A 15,303-nucleotide genomic window follows, 5' to 3' on the forward strand; every position below is an offset into this window, starting at 1 on the left:
CGCCTGTTCCAGCCAAGCCTGTTTGAGAATCCTGAATCCTGCTTGAGTATCCTGAATCCTGTTCTAGCCAACCTGCTTGAGTATCCTGAATCCTATTCCAGCCAAGCCTGTTTGAGAATCCTTAATCCTGCTTGAGAATCCTGAATCCGGTTCCAGCCAAGCCAAGTCCGTTCCAGCATCCGCTTCCAGCCAAGCCAAGTCCATTCCAGTATCCGCATCCAGCCAAGTCCGTTCCAGCATCCGGTTCCAGCCAAGCCAACTCTGTTCCACCATCCGGTTCCAACCAAGCCAAGTCCGTTCCAGAATTCTGTTCCAGCCTAGCCTGTTTGAGAATCCTGGATCCTGTTTGAGAGTCCTGAATCTTGTACCAGCCTGCCCGTGTTCAGCCTCGCTTCCTGTTTGGGTGGTTCACCTGCTGCTGCCGATCACTGGCAGTGGCCCAAGGGCTCACTTCTCTGGACCTTTCCTGACAGTTGTGACAAAAAGGAGGAAGGAAGAACAAATGACAGCCAGCATTTTTAGAAAGTAAGGTGATAGATGCTATTAGAGCTAACAGAAAATCCTTCAGAAAATGGAAGAAGGATCTGACTAAAAATACTACTACTACTACTACTTAGCATTTCTATAGCACTACTAGGGTTACGCAGCGCTGTACAAGTTAAAACATGGGGAATGACAGTCCCTGCTCAAGAGAGCTTACAATCTAAAGGTAACAAACTATGTAGTCAGTGTAGTCAGTGTATCATGAATGGGGAAGGTGGTTAGGCGCCAAAAGCAAGGGAGAAGAGATGGGTTTTGAGTAAGGACTTAAAGATGGGCAGGGAGGGCGCATGGCGTATGGGCTCGGGGAGTCTGTTCCAGGCATAAGGTGATGCGAGGCAGAAGGGACGGAGTCTGGAGTTAGCGGTGGTGGAGAAGGGTACAGATAGGAGTGATTTGTCCTGAGAGTGGAGGTTACGGGTGGGGACATAGGGGGAGAGGAGGGTAGAGAGGTAATGGGGGGCTGCAGATTGAGTGCATTTGAAGGTCATTAGGAGAAGCTTGAACTGAATACGGTAGCGAATCAGGAGCCAGTGAAGCGACTTGAGGAGAGGGGTGATATGAGAGTATCGGTTCACGCGGTAGATAAGACGTGCAGCGGAATTTTGGACAGATTGAATGGGGGATAGGTGGCTAAGCAGGAGACCAGCAAGGAGAAGGTTGCAATAGTCAAGACGAGAGGTAATGAGTGAGTGGACGAGGGTTCGGGTGGTCTGTTCAGAGAGGAATGGGTGGATTTTGCTAATATTATAGAGGAAGAAGCGACAGGTCTTAGCTGTCTGCTGGATATGGGCAGAGAAGGAGAGGGAGGAGTCGAAAATGACTCCGAGATTGCGGGCTGACGAGACGGGGAGGATGAGGGCGTTGTCAACAGAGACAGAGAGTGGGGGAAGAGGAGAGGAGGGTTTGGGTGGGAAGACAAGGAGCTCAGTCTTTGCCATGTTCAGTTTCAGATGACGGTTGGACATCCAGGCGGCGATATCTGAGAGGCAGGCCGAGACTTTGGCCTGGGTTTCGACTGTGATGTCGGGAGTGGAGAGGTAGAGCTGGGTGTCATCGGCATAGAGATGGTACTGGAAACCATGTGATGAGATCAGTGAGCCCAGGGAAGAGGTGTATGTTGAGAAAAGAAGCGGTCCAAGGACAGATCCTTGAGGAACCCCAACAGAGAGCGGGACGGGGGTGGAAGAAGAGCCATTAGAAAATACTCTGAAGGTGCGATGGGAAAGATACAAGGAGAACCAGGAGAGGACGGGGCCCTGGAATCCAAATGAGGACAGTGTGTCAAGAAGTAAATTATGATTGACGGTGTTGAAGGCGGCAGATAAGTCGAGGAGGATAAGGATGGAGTAGTGACCTTTGGATTGGCAAGGAACAGGTCATTGCAGACTTTGGAGAGAGCTGTTTCTGTTGAGTGTAGTGGGCGAAAGCCGGATTGAAGCGGATCAAGGATGGCCTGAGAGGAGAGGAAATCAAGGCAGCGGCTGTAGACAGCGCGTTCAAGTAATTTGGAGAGGAAGGGTAGAAGGGAGATTGGGGCGGTAATTGGAGGGACAGGTGGGGTCAAGTGATTGTTTTTTGAGAAGTGGAGTGACTACAGCGTGCTTGAAGGTGTCAGGGACAGTAGCAGTGGAGAGAGAGAGGTTGAGGATGTGACAGATTGAGGGGTTAACTGTAGGAGAGATGTTGGTAAGCAGATTGGTGGGAATGGGGTCAGAGGAACAGGTGGTGCACTTAGAGGAAGAAAGAAGGCGAGCAGTTTCCTCTTCGGTGATCTCAGGGAAGGAGGAGAAGGAGGACAGGTTAGGTTGGTTGAGGGAGTGGGTTAAGAAGTCACAGGGAGGAGAAGGCTTGGAGGTGAATTCAAGGTTTATCTTCTGCACTTTATCGTGGAAGTAGTCAGCTAGTGTTTGAGGAGAGAGTGGGGGGGGGGTGGGAGCGGAGGGCACTTTAAGTAGGGAGTTGAGGGTTGCGAAGAGTCGACGAGGGTTGGAGCCAAGAGAATTGGTTAATTGAGAATAATATTCCTGTTTGGCAAGGAATAGGGAGGACTGGAAGGAGGATAGCATGAATTTGTAATGGGTGAATTCTGATAGGGTGCGAGATTTCCTCCAGAGTCGTTCAGCAGATCGGGTGCAGGAGCGAAGGTAACGGATGCATGGGGTTAACAAGGGCTGAGGATTAATGCGCTTAGTCGGGCGAGAGACAGATGGTGCTAGGGTATCCAGAGCAGTGGAGAGAATTTCATTGTAGGTAGAGACAGCCGTGTCGACAGATTCAGAAGACGAGATGGACGGGAACAGATTGGAGATGTGAGAGGATAGGGTAGGGGGGTCGACAGCTTGGAGATTCCTGAAGGCAGTGGTTATAGTTGGGAGAGGTTGAGGGGGAGGGTGATGAAGTGTGAGGGTGATTAGGTGATGATCTGAGATAGGAAGGACTGAGGTGCAGAAATTAGAAGGTGAGCAGGAAGAGAAGAGAACGAGGTCGAGACAATGGCCATCACGGTGAGTAGGGGCGGTAGAGGATAGTCGGAGGTTAAAGGAGGATATCAGAGTGAGGAATTTAGAAGCGTAGGAGTTGGATGGCTTGTCAACGTGAATGTTAAAATCACCAAGAATGAGGGATGGAGATGCGGGATCAAGAAAGACGGTGAGCCAGGCGTCGAAGTCAGTAAGGAATGAAGAGAGGGGCTTATCAGGGGGGCGGTAGATGACAGCAACTCTGAGTGGTAATGGGTAGAATAGTTGGATGGAGTGAGCTTCAAAGGACGAGAAGCAGTGAGACTGGGGCAGGAGGAGGGGTTGGAAACTACAGGAGGGCGAGAGAAGTAGCCCGACGCCTCCGCCGCAGCCATCTGGGCAGGGAGTGTGGGAGAAGAGATAACCTCCATGACAAAGGGCGGCAACTGAGGCAGAGTTGTCAGGGGAGAGCCAGGTTTCGGTTAGAGCGAGTAGTTGAAGGGAGCGAGAGATGAAGAGATCGTGGATGAAGGGCAGTTTGTTGCAGACCGAGTGGGCATTCCACAAGGCACATGAGAAGGGGAGGGAAGAGGGGGGGAGGAGGGGAATAGAGACGAGATTGAAACAGCATAAAGAATGAAGTCAAATGCAAAGTGCTGATAAGGAAGGCAAAGAGGGACTTTGAAAAAAAGATTGCATTGGAGGCAAAAACACATAGTAAGCATTTTTTTTAGGTATATTAAATCAGGAAGCTGGCAAAAGAATCAGTTGGACTACTTGATGACTGAAGGGTAAAACGGCAATCAGGGAAGAGATTTAATGAATTCTTTGCTTCGGTCTTCACCAAGGAAGATTTGGGAGAGATACCGGTGCCAGAAATGGTATTCAAAGTTGACAAGTCAGAGAAACTGAATAAAATCTCTATAAACCAGGAGGTTGTAATGGCGTAATTTGACAAATTGAAGAGTAGCAAATCTCCTGGACTGGATGGTATTCATCCCAGAGTACTGATAGAATTGAAAAATGAATTTGCAAAACTATTGTTAGTAATATGAAATTTATCTTCAAAATCAAGCATGGTACCAGAAGACTGGAGGCAGGGCCGGTCTTAGGGAGAGGCGACCGAGGCGGCCGCATAGGGCCCCGTGCTTAAGGGGCCCCCGCGCGGCGCGCCTCAACTCTGCCTCTCCCCGCTCGCTCGGATGTCACCGTCGGACCACAACAAGTCAACAACCACCAACCAACTGCGCCGCCATGATGCCATCAATCATCATAATCCAATCCCGCTGCAGCTGCTCGCTTCTCCCCGGACCGTGATCATCGCTCGCTCGCCACCCCCCCCCCCCCCGCCAGCTTCGCTCACCCAGCTTCCCTTCCGCCTTCCAATGTCCTGCCTTCCAATGATCAGATACTTCCTGTTTCTGGCGAGGGCGGGCGGGAATCATTGAGCGGGAAGGAGCTGGAGACCGTGGTCGGACTGAGCAGAGGTGAGCAGCCTGCAGCCATCGGAAAAAGGAGCTGGAGCCAGGGAGCGTCGTGGTCTGGTCGGAGGCGGAGACTAGAGCGGAGGTGAGCAGCCTGAGCCATCCTTACTATTGCAAAAGTATTCTCCCTTTCCCTTCCCCAACAAACTCTGATTGCAACTAAAGTAGGAAGAAGCAATTTATGAAAAACAGACTGTTTTGGGGACTGGAAAAAAAATTGTGAAATGAGCAGCTTATTAAATATGTCAGGTTTTGTGTTGCATTTTTAACTTTACTAGCTCAGGTTGCTTTTGTACCTGTTTCATATATTTCATTTCCCAAGTGTGATACTGTGCTAGAATCAAATTGCTATATTTTCCACGCACTAATCAAACTCATGTACTTTTGATCTTTCTAAGTCACGATGTGTAATGCCATTTCCATGAATTAAGATTCACCTGGGAAGCTGTAACATTTTACAATGTATCAGAGATGTCTCATGCACTGAAATATTGATGCTAATGAAACCATCTCAATAGGAAATGCACAATATTGCTGTGAAAGGTAATATTGATAGCTGATTTCAATATGCCAGATGATGATTTATATATCCCTACTGTGGTATTATCTTGAAGTAGGGAGAGCCTGGAACCTTTACAAGGAGAATTGACCCAGAACCTGGTAATGGAACTCAAGTGGGATGGGGCCATATTGGACCTGATGCTTAAGAAAGGAGAGAATGTTTATGATGTTAGAGTGGGTAATCACTGGCATCCAGTGGGACTGAATTACTGCTGACCTGAGAAGAGCATATATTTTTAGTACACTCCTTGAGTCTATTGATAATGATAAATGGTGGCAGTGACTTGGTGAAAAGTTATTCTGATGATTGTGTAGCAATGCACCGACAGCCACGGAGCAATAGATTTGAGACTGCAAGCTGGCCCTGAGCTTGAAAAGGTGGCTACCCAAGAATGTAAGAAAAAACATAGTCGACTAAGCACAGCTTCATGTCACTGACAGTGGCCAATCTAGGTCCCCAGTATACAGCAGATCCCTATTTCTTAAGGGTCATTTCTAGGAATGAGCGGTGGCCATTGTAAGGTCTCCACTAAATAATCAGACAACAAAGGTAGAAAAAAGTATTTTATTCAGAATTTATTAATTGGAATATGTCAGCTTTTGTAAATGTGCATCTGTGATATTTTGCATGTAAGTTTCAATTTTTCTAGTATTGCTGCATGCTGAGTCTGACTTCTTGAGGTAATTTTCCAGTTCAGTATTTTGCCTTTATATCTGTTGTGTCATGTGTTTTTCATGTGTGATCAAGGTGCAGTATCCTGCTAGCGTGTAGCATTTACAGCCCTTTTTGTCTTGTTTTTTTTTACGAGGTAGTGTAATGGTGTTTTAGAGCCTGGTGTAATTACAGTTCTGCCTTTCCACGCATAAGTTTGTAACTCGTCCTGTTCTTGGAATTAGTGCTGTTATGGTTTGGTAAGGTTATGAGTGTGTTTTTGCACAAGTTTGTGTATAGTGTTTTGCAGTGGAGAGATTGTGTGTCCGCACCTCTGACCCCCCGGGGTTATGAGAATTGGAACTACTAATTGTAGTGGACTTGAACTGAATAATTTCTGGGGAGGGGGGGATTCATGATAGCATTGTGCTTATTATTTCAATCAGTTGTTCTGTACAAATTTAGCTTCATTTGCCTTTATTTGAAATTTCATAAATAAAAATTGTTCTAAAAATGTAATAATCAATGGTGTGGAGCTGGGGCAGGGGCGGGGCTAGGACGGGGCTAGGATGGGGCCCCACCAAATTGGTCTGCATAGGGCCCTGCACTTGCTAAGATCGGCCCAGTGTGTCCAATGTAACGGCGATTTTTTGAAAAGGTTCCAGAGGAGATCTGGAAAATTATAGACTTGTGAGCCTGACATCAGTACCAAGCAAAATGGTAGAGACTATTATAATGAACAAAATTACAGAGCATGGATTAATGAGACAAATCCAAAATGGATTTAGTGAAGGGAAATCTTGCCTCACCAATCCATTACTTTTCTTTGAAGGGGTGAACAAACATGTGGGTAAAGGTGAGCTGGTTGATGTTGTGCATCTGGATTTTCAAAAGGCGTTTGACAAAGTGCCTCATGAAAGACTCCAGCGGAAATTGGAGAGTCATGGGATAGGAGGTACTGTCCTATTGTGGATTAAAAACTGCTTAAAGGATAGAAAACAGATAGTAGGGTTAAATGATCGGTATTCTCAATGGAGAAGGGTAAATAGTGGGGTTCCCCAGGGGGTCTGTGCAGGGACCGCTGCTTTTTAACATATTTATAAATGATCTAGAGATGGGAGTGACTAGTGAGGTAATTAAATTTGCTGATGACACAAAGCTATTCAAAGCTGTTAAATTGCAAGAGGATTATGAAAAATTACAAGAGGACCTTAAGAGACGGAGACTGGGCATCTAAAAGGGATCTAGGCGTCATCGTTGAAGATACATTAAAACCATCTGCTCAGTGTGTGGTGGTGGCTAAGAAAGCAAATAGAATGTAAGGTATTATTAGGAAAGGAATGGAAAGCAAAAATGAGGACATTATAATGCCTTTGTATCACTTCATGGTGTGACCGCACCTCCAATATTGTGTTCAATTCTGGCCACTGCATCTCAAAAAAGATGTGGAGGGGCATAATCGAACAGGGCGCCCAAGTTTTCCTGAAGGCGTCCTTGTAGGACGTCCTTGCGAAGGGGCGAGAAACCCGTATTATCGAAACAAGATGGGCGTCCATCTTTCATTTCGATAATACAGTCGGGGATGCCCAAATCTCAACATTTAGGTTGACCTTAGAGATGGTTATCCTTAGAGATGGTCGTCCCCGGTTTTCAGCGATAATGGAAACCGAGGACGCCCATTTGAGAAACGACCAAGTCCAAGCCATTTAGTCGTGGGAGGAGTCAGCATTCATAGTGCATTGGTCCCCCTCACATGCCAGGACACCAACTGGGCATCCTATGGGGCACTGCAGTGGACTTCAGAAATTGCTCCCAGGTGCATAGCTCCCTTATCTTGGGTGCTGAGCCCCCCAAAACCCATTACCCACAACTGTACAACACTACCATAGCCCTAAGGGGTGAAGGGGGCACCTACATGTGGGTACAGTGGGTTTGTGGTGGGTTTTGAAGGGCTCACATTTACCACCACAAGTGTAACAGGTAGGGGGTGATGGGCCTGGGTCCGCCTGCCTGAAGTGCACTGTACCCACTAAAACTGCTCCAGGGACCTACATACTGCTGTCAGGGAGCTGGGTATGACATTTGAGGCTGGCATAGAGGCTGGCAAAAAATATTTTAAAAGTTTTTTTGAGGGTGGGAGGGGGGTTAGTGACCACTGGGGGAGTAAGGGGAGGTCATCCCCGATTCCCTTTGGTGGTCATCTGGTCAGTTCAGGCACCTTTTGGAGGCTTGGTCGCAAGAAAAAAGGGACCAAGTAAAGTCAGCCAAGTCAGGGACGCTCTTCTTTTTTCCATTATCGGCTGAGGACGCCCATGTGTTAAGCACACCCCAGTCCCGCCTTCGCTATGATTCCAACGTGCCCCCGTGAACTTTGGTCATCCCCACGATGGAAAGCAGTTGAGGACGCCCAAAATCGGCTGTCGATTATGCCGATTTGGGCGACCCTGGGAGAAGGATGCCCATCTCCCGATTTGTGTCGAAAGATGGGCGCCCTTCTCTTTCGAAAATAAGCCTGATAGTGTAATTAGAAATGTTTTTAAGAGGAGAGTGACAAAAATGATAAAGCAAAAAAAAAAAAAAAGAGGGTGAATAGGAATCAATGGAAATTAAAAACTGGAAGTCATCTGCATAAATAACGAAAGTGACGCTGAGTGATTGGAGAATTGTTCTCTTTTTTTTTTTTTTTTTTGCTTCTGTTTCTGGGAAGCTGGATAAAGCTGCTGACTGGCTTTCAAATAAGTTACTAATAAACACTACCAAATCCATTGTCATGCTATTTTTCTCAAATTCTCCTCCAAACCCCCTACAATAAAGGACAAACCACTTCTTTACAGTACTTCCACTAAGGTACTTAGTGTTACTCTTGATAACACCCTCTTTTTTCATTCCCATGTTTCTCAGGTGGTCTCTTCTTTTTTCCTTACCCTTCGGAAGATATGTTCTATTTGATATCTTTTAGAATCCTCCTCTCTGCATATTCTTTTCTTGCACTTATAATCTCCAAATTAGATTATTGCAATTCCCCACTTGTGGGACATCCTACTTTTCAAATACATTGGCTTCAATCAAATTAGATTATTGCAATTCTCCACTTGTGGGATATCGTAATTTCCAAATACACTGGCTTCAATTAATCCAGAAGACTGCTATTAAGTTCATGCATAATCAGAAGAAATATAATAATGTGACCCCACTTTTCATTGCTGAACATTGGCTTCCTGTCTCTTACAGAACTTCTTATAAAATTCTTACCTTATCCCACCATATTCTACCTTCTGGGGTGCTCTCATTTTTGGCTGCCCTTTTTATAACATATTCCCTAGCTAGAGCCCTATGTTCACCTCAACATCACCTTCTAGCTGTTCCTTCTTTTGATCAGGTGTATCTAGACACTACTAGGTCGTCATGCTTTAGTGTGGCTGCCCTCAACCTATGGAACAGTCCTCCTACTCTGCATTAGGCTTGGGTCTTCTTTTGTTAAGTTTATTCTCAACTCAAGGTTTGTTTTCCCAAAACCTTCTGCGTTTTAAACTGTAGCACATTTTTCAGGCCTAAAACTCTTGATATACGGTAGCTGATTTGTAATCCTTCCTAGTATTCTCCCCTTCCCGTTTCTCCTTGCTTTTAGATTGTAAACTTTCCCTCCCCTTCTTGCCCTCTTGTGTATGTTGATTTTCTGTTGTCTAATATCTATTGCTTTTGTTGTAATATTTTTATATTTCCTCCCCTAATGTCTTTATGATATTTTATTGTTGATTGTACAAATCACTTAGACTTTTATTATATAAGCAATATTTCAAATAAATTGAACACTGAACAAGGATCTGTGTCTTGTAACCCCTGCAGGCTAAGCCTAGAAACCTTTGGCATGTAAATGTGTAGTGGGCTCCATTCAGGGCTGAAAAACCAGGCAAGCAAAGGGGAGACACTCCCATGCACTTAAGAGGACCTCTGCACACACAAAACCCATCATGGGGGGGGGGGGGGGGAACGAATCAGGGAACTCAGTGCTGACTTCCTCTCTATCCTTGTCCGATTCTCTCTCTCTTCTTACCTCTCACTTTCTCTTTCCTCCCTTCCTTCCCTCCTGTGGTTTCAAGAGAGTAAAGCTGCAGATGGAGGTAGGACACATCAAGTTCCCTCCATCTGCTCCAACTCTTTCCTTCTACTGGGTCCAGGGTTGCCAGATTAACCAGTTCCAAACCCACCTAAAATTTCACACCCTGCCCCCGCCGTCATCAACCCCGCCCCCCGCCGTCATCAGCTCCACCCCATCATCATCAACCCCCGCCTCTGCCGTCATCAACCCCACCTCCGCCATAATCAACCCCGCCCCTGACATCATTAACCACGCCTCCCGCGGGGCGAAAAACCCCAGCCAGTCAAGAAAAAAAAAACCGCCTGGCCAAAATAAAAGCTGCCCAAAAAACCGCAACCCGCAGCAGTCAAAAATTTCCCGCAGCGGGTCGCGGAAAGCCGCACAATTGGGCGGGAAAACCGCCCATCTGGCAACCTTGTCTGGGTCTTTCCCACGTGCAACAGAAGTTGCAGCAGAGGGAAGGACCCGGGGCTGGCTGGAGAGAGCCTGCTGCAATCACTGCAGACAGAGCTGGGTCCCCGTTTTAACAACCGGTTCGCAAAATTTTGGAGAAGATAACAACCGGCTCTTGCGAGCCGTCTCCAGCACACCACTGCACCTCTTCTGCCCAAATATACTTCCACCACAAACTTTCCATACCCACCCCTTCTACAAATCTATGTTAGAAAGCATTCCTAAATCCAAATCTCTGCATGCTTTCCCTACTTGTTAATGAGTTTATAGTATTTATAATGCCAGTGTACTGTGTGCAGATTTAAGCACATGATTTGCAAGGCCTCTACCTTACAAAACTCCAAACTTAGTGGAATATAGAACAGAGAATATGATGCAGATGAAACTGGATTCCTCAAGTTTTATAGCAGGACAAACTGCCAAGCCTTAGTAGCACACAGCTGATACTAAAATGCAGATCTGATTTCAGGATGTGCCTCTACGATCAGCAGTTATGCCTTAATCACAGAAATATAACAAGAAAAAGATAAATCAACTTTAGCAGTTTTGATTGTTTGAATCTGCTACATGAGTTTTCCAAATATCCTAAGGTGTATATATTTTCAAGATGACATGTGAGCTAGGATGGAAAGAAATGCAGACTTACAGATAGGACCCAGTTCTAACAGTCTGTCAAAGGCACATGATGGAGTGGTTCCAAGGGTCGCACAGAACTGCAGATCAAAGAACATAGAAACAGGCACATATAAATAATGTTACACACATCACAAAACAAAAAATGTGAGGAGGCAAGTAAAATACTACATATTACAATGTAGCAAGAGCACAAAATGCAGAGGAAGGGCTAATGAAACATCTACAGTATAAAATTAATTTAAAACAACTCCTATAAGAGTTCCTATTGGGTTTTCCTGGGAATAACTTTTTTTTCATATCAAAAATATATTTCTGAAATATTCATATGAATAAAGCTTATTAGCAGCTGTGATTTAATAAGCTACTATTACAGATGGAATCTTTTATACCCTTTATTGATATACTAGTTAAAAAGGCCTGTTTCAGTGAGAGATGAAACGGGCCCTAGCAAGGTTTTGTTGTCCTGCGAGCCTCCTGTTCCCCAGGCCCCCCTGCAGCCACCCATGGCCACCGACCTAGCTGTCCCTCAGCCCCCCTCCAGGCACCTGTCCGCTGCTGGCGCTCCATGATGAGGGTTCCGTCGGAAAAAAGGCCGCCGAGGACCCAGCTGTCCCTCAGCCACCCTCCAGGCACCTGTCTGCTGCTGGCGCTCCATGATGCGAGTTCCGTCGGAAAAATGGCCACCGAGGGGTAGGGGGAGATGGCATTTCGTCGAGTGTCAATGCTCCACCCTCGTCGTCATCACGTAGTGACGCAAGGGCAGGGCACACACTCATGGGGAAAGCGGATATCTCGACACTTCAACTTCCGGTGGTGGCTTCATTTAGAATGTTGGGGTTGTGAATTATGTGCGGATGGGGCGTGGCTGAGGGCGGGTCTATGAGTGACAGTGAGTGGTGCATGAGTGAGAGTGAGTGTTGCTGACAGCCTAGCCTACCAACACTGCAGGGCTTCAGTGTTTCCCTCCCACACAGTGAGCTTCAGAATGTTGCAGGTGAGAATTATTTATATAGATGACTTGCCTGCTTATAAACGAAAGAGAAAAACGCCTATAGTGCGACCCAAATCGGGAGATAGACGTTTATCTCACAAAAACAATTAAATCAGTATAATGGAAACAAAACTTTCAGTGCGTCCATTTTGCTCGTACGCTCAGATACAAACGCCCAAATAAGGGGCGTGTCGGGGACGTGTTAGGGGCGGTGTTATGAGGTGGTCGTCTACAACGTATAACGGATAGCGAAATGATTTTGGGTGGGCGGGAACATGGGCATCATTGCTTAGACCTGAAATAAAAGCGACCAGAGCAAGGGGGAAATCGTCTTTAGACCCATTAGCAAATTGTGTGGAGTTGGAGAGTGGCGAGATCGGTGTTGGGAGAACTGAATTGTTGGTTGCAGAGAAAGCTGAGTGTGTGGAGTACCTGTTACATTCGTCTGTGTGCCTTAGTCGGAACGTTGTCACCCTCACCTGCCTCTTTTGTGTCTTACCTTTTGACCTTTCCTTACTCCTCCTCCTTGCTCTATCGGTCCCTTCCCCTTCCCCTCCCCCTATCCCTCTCCATTCACTGTTCCCACCTGTATATTGTATTCCCTGACCTCCGTTTGTCCCTGTGTTCCCTGTACTGTTTGGGGAGTGACTGGCCAGAGGGCGTGGTGGCTGGCAGTGAGAGATCTGTGTGCTGTTCTTGTTTTACTACTAGTACTAATACTTACACTGGTGGGGATATGGATGCAGTTAATGCACTGGTGGCTGGCATGGTAGAGGAAGAGGCCACACACCACAGGAGGTATTCACGGCCCCGAGTGTTCAGGCCCCGCACCACCTTCCTACACCTCACTGACCAGCAGTGTCTAACAAGGTTCAGGTTTGATAGGGCAACCATTGTGCAGCTTTGTGAGCAGCTGAAACCCCTCCTTCAGCCCCAGACCCGCAGGAATAACCCCATCCCTGTCCACCGCAAAATCACTGCCTCTCTCTCTGTCCTGGCCACTGGGAGTTTTCAATCTGTATTAGCTGCTAACACAGGGCTCATCCAGGCTTCTATTTCACACTGTCTCACCCAGTTCCTGGATGCCTTTCTAACTCACACCTCTCACTACATCACTTTCCCCACCACCCCCCAGGCCCTGCACAACAACACGGCTGCATGGCTGCCTTCTATGCTGTTGCTAGATTCCCCTCGGTCATAGGTATGATTGACTGCACACACATCACACTCAGACCCCCCCCCCCCCCCCCCCCCGGCCACACGAAGCCACCTACAGAAACAGGAAGGTATTTCATTCTGTGAACATGCAAGTTGTGTGTGATGCCCAGGGGGAGATATTAGACGTGTGTGCCAGGTACCCCGGTTCCACCCACAATGCCTACATCTTACAGCACTCGGTCATCTTCGGCAGGTTTGAGCGAGGGGAGTTCACTGGTGGATGGCTACTAGGTAAGTGCAACATGGATGTACCCATACTATACCTCCTCCACTGGGCAATCCTCCGCCCTGCCTTCCTCCACCTCACTCCACAACCCACTATCCTAATCCCCCCTCCTCCCCCCATACCTGCTCCAGGCAATACACACTCATCTATCTCATTCTGTTTTTCTCCAAAGGTGACCGAGGCTACCCGCAGAGGATGTGGCTCATGACCCCCGTGTTGCATCCACAACCAGGGGCAGAAGAAACCTACAACAGGAGGCATCAGAGCACCCGGGGGATCATTGAGCGGACCTTTGGCTTGTTGAAAAACCGGTTCCGCTGTCTGGACCGGTCTGGAGGAGAGCTGCTCTACAGTCCAGAAAAGGTGGCCAAGATCTTTGTGGCGTGCTGCATGCTGCACAATTTGGCCCAGCGCAGAGGACAGGCCCTCCCAGAGGAGCCACAGCCACCAGAGGAGGCCCAGATGAGCAGGAAGAGGAGCCCCCTCCACCCCCAGCCTACAGAGCAGAGCTCACTGCTTACCAGCTTGGCGTCAGAGCCAGACAGACTCATAGAAACAAGTTTTCTATGAAAGTAAGTGCACATTTATTTGTATTATTCACATAAGTGTTACCATCACACCCCCCACCACCACCCACCAACCCTCACCCTCCAGCGTGTGCCGTCACTTTCCCCGTCCCCTCCCCTGTCCCCTCTTACCCCTCCCACGGACTTCCTTTGCAGCTGGTGCTGCAGGGGAAATCTGTTCAGACTCCTCTGATGGGCTGCTCCCACTGTCCTCCTCCATATCCACACAGCAGCCTGCGGCTTCGGCTGCGCTGTGGAAATCTGGCCACCTTGTTGGCCACAGGACCCAGAAGGGGAGCTGGTTTGGTGGGTGCTGAACTAGTGGCTGCGGAGGCAGACGATCTCAACGCCCACCTCTTAGCTGGTGGTTGCTGCCCACTGGAGGAGGTGGATGGCAGATCTTGCTGCAGCAGCACAGGTGGAGTAGGTGCTGTGACCTGAGGGCACAGGCCTTCAATGGTGTGCTGCAGCTGTTGGAGTTGCTGGAGCACCTCCTGGTGGGCTTGGTGCTGCGCCTGGAGCAGTTCCTGGTGGGCTTGGCGCTGTGCCTGCAGTGCCTCCCGCTGCAGCTCTAATGTTTGCTGCCGGTACTCCTCCAAGCGCACATTGTGCCGCAGCAAATCAGTGGCCAGCCGCAGTAGTTGCCTCCTTTGGCTGGATGGCCTCTGGCGAGGAGCTGGCCCCCTATATGCATCCTCCTCATCAGCAAAGTCAACCGGTGGTAGAGGTCCAGCCTCTGCTGGTGGTGCTGGTGGAGGTTGAGCCTCTACTGCTGGTTCTGCTGCTGCAGGTGGTGGAGGTACAGCCTCTACTGCTGCAGCAGGTGGTGGAGGCAGAGGCTGTACTGCTGCTGCAGGCGGTGGAGGTTGAGGCTGTACTGCTGCTGCAGGCGGTGGAGGTTGAGGCTGTACTGATGCTGTAGGTGGTGGAGGTTGAGGCTGTCCTGCTGGTGTAGGCCTTTGTTGGGATTGGAGGCCACTAGGGCCAGCCTCATCAGAGTCATCACCTATATAGCACAAGGGTGAGGAAGTGTGTTGGTGAAAATAACCCACTTTTGTCTTTCAGCATTCATATACATTGCCCCACGCTTCATGACCCAGCAAAGAGAGATGGTGAGGAGGAATGGAATTGACACCCATGTGAAAGAGAGCACCACAGGCAGCTGGGTACAGGTGGTGGATGGACAGCCAAGAGAGGGACACCGCTCACAACTTAGTGGACAAGCTGTTTGTTGTATATTTGTTAAAGTGAAGGACATTTGAGCATGTCTTGTGTTACTACTGACTTGGTAGACTGCCTAGAACTGCTTTATGACCCCGATTACAGGCTCCTTAAGTTGCATGCATGTGGCCCACACTGACTAGAGCACAGAGGTGACAGAAGGAAATAGGCACAGTTTGGTGATGGGAAAATAG

The 15,303-nt window shown here is 48.0% G+C and overlaps 1 protein-coding gene across 1 annotated transcript in view; it reads right to left on the reverse strand.

Moving 5' to 3' along the window:
* DDC (dopa decarboxylase) overlaps positions 1–15,303 on the reverse strand; it is a 438,446-nt gene that overhangs the window by 162,480 nt on the left and 260,663 nt on the right. Inside the window, 1 exon segment of the mRNA XM_030209542.1 lies at positions 10,898–10,964. Coding sequence (XP_030065402.1) covers positions 10,898–10,964 — 67 coding nt within the window.

Source organism: Microcaecilia unicolor, chromosome 1 (genome assembly GCF_901765095.1).
Source record: "Microcaecilia unicolor chromosome 1, aMicUni1.1, whole genome shotgun sequence".
Taxonomy (NCBI): Eukaryota; Metazoa; Chordata; class Amphibia; order Gymnophiona; family Siphonopidae; genus Microcaecilia; species Microcaecilia unicolor.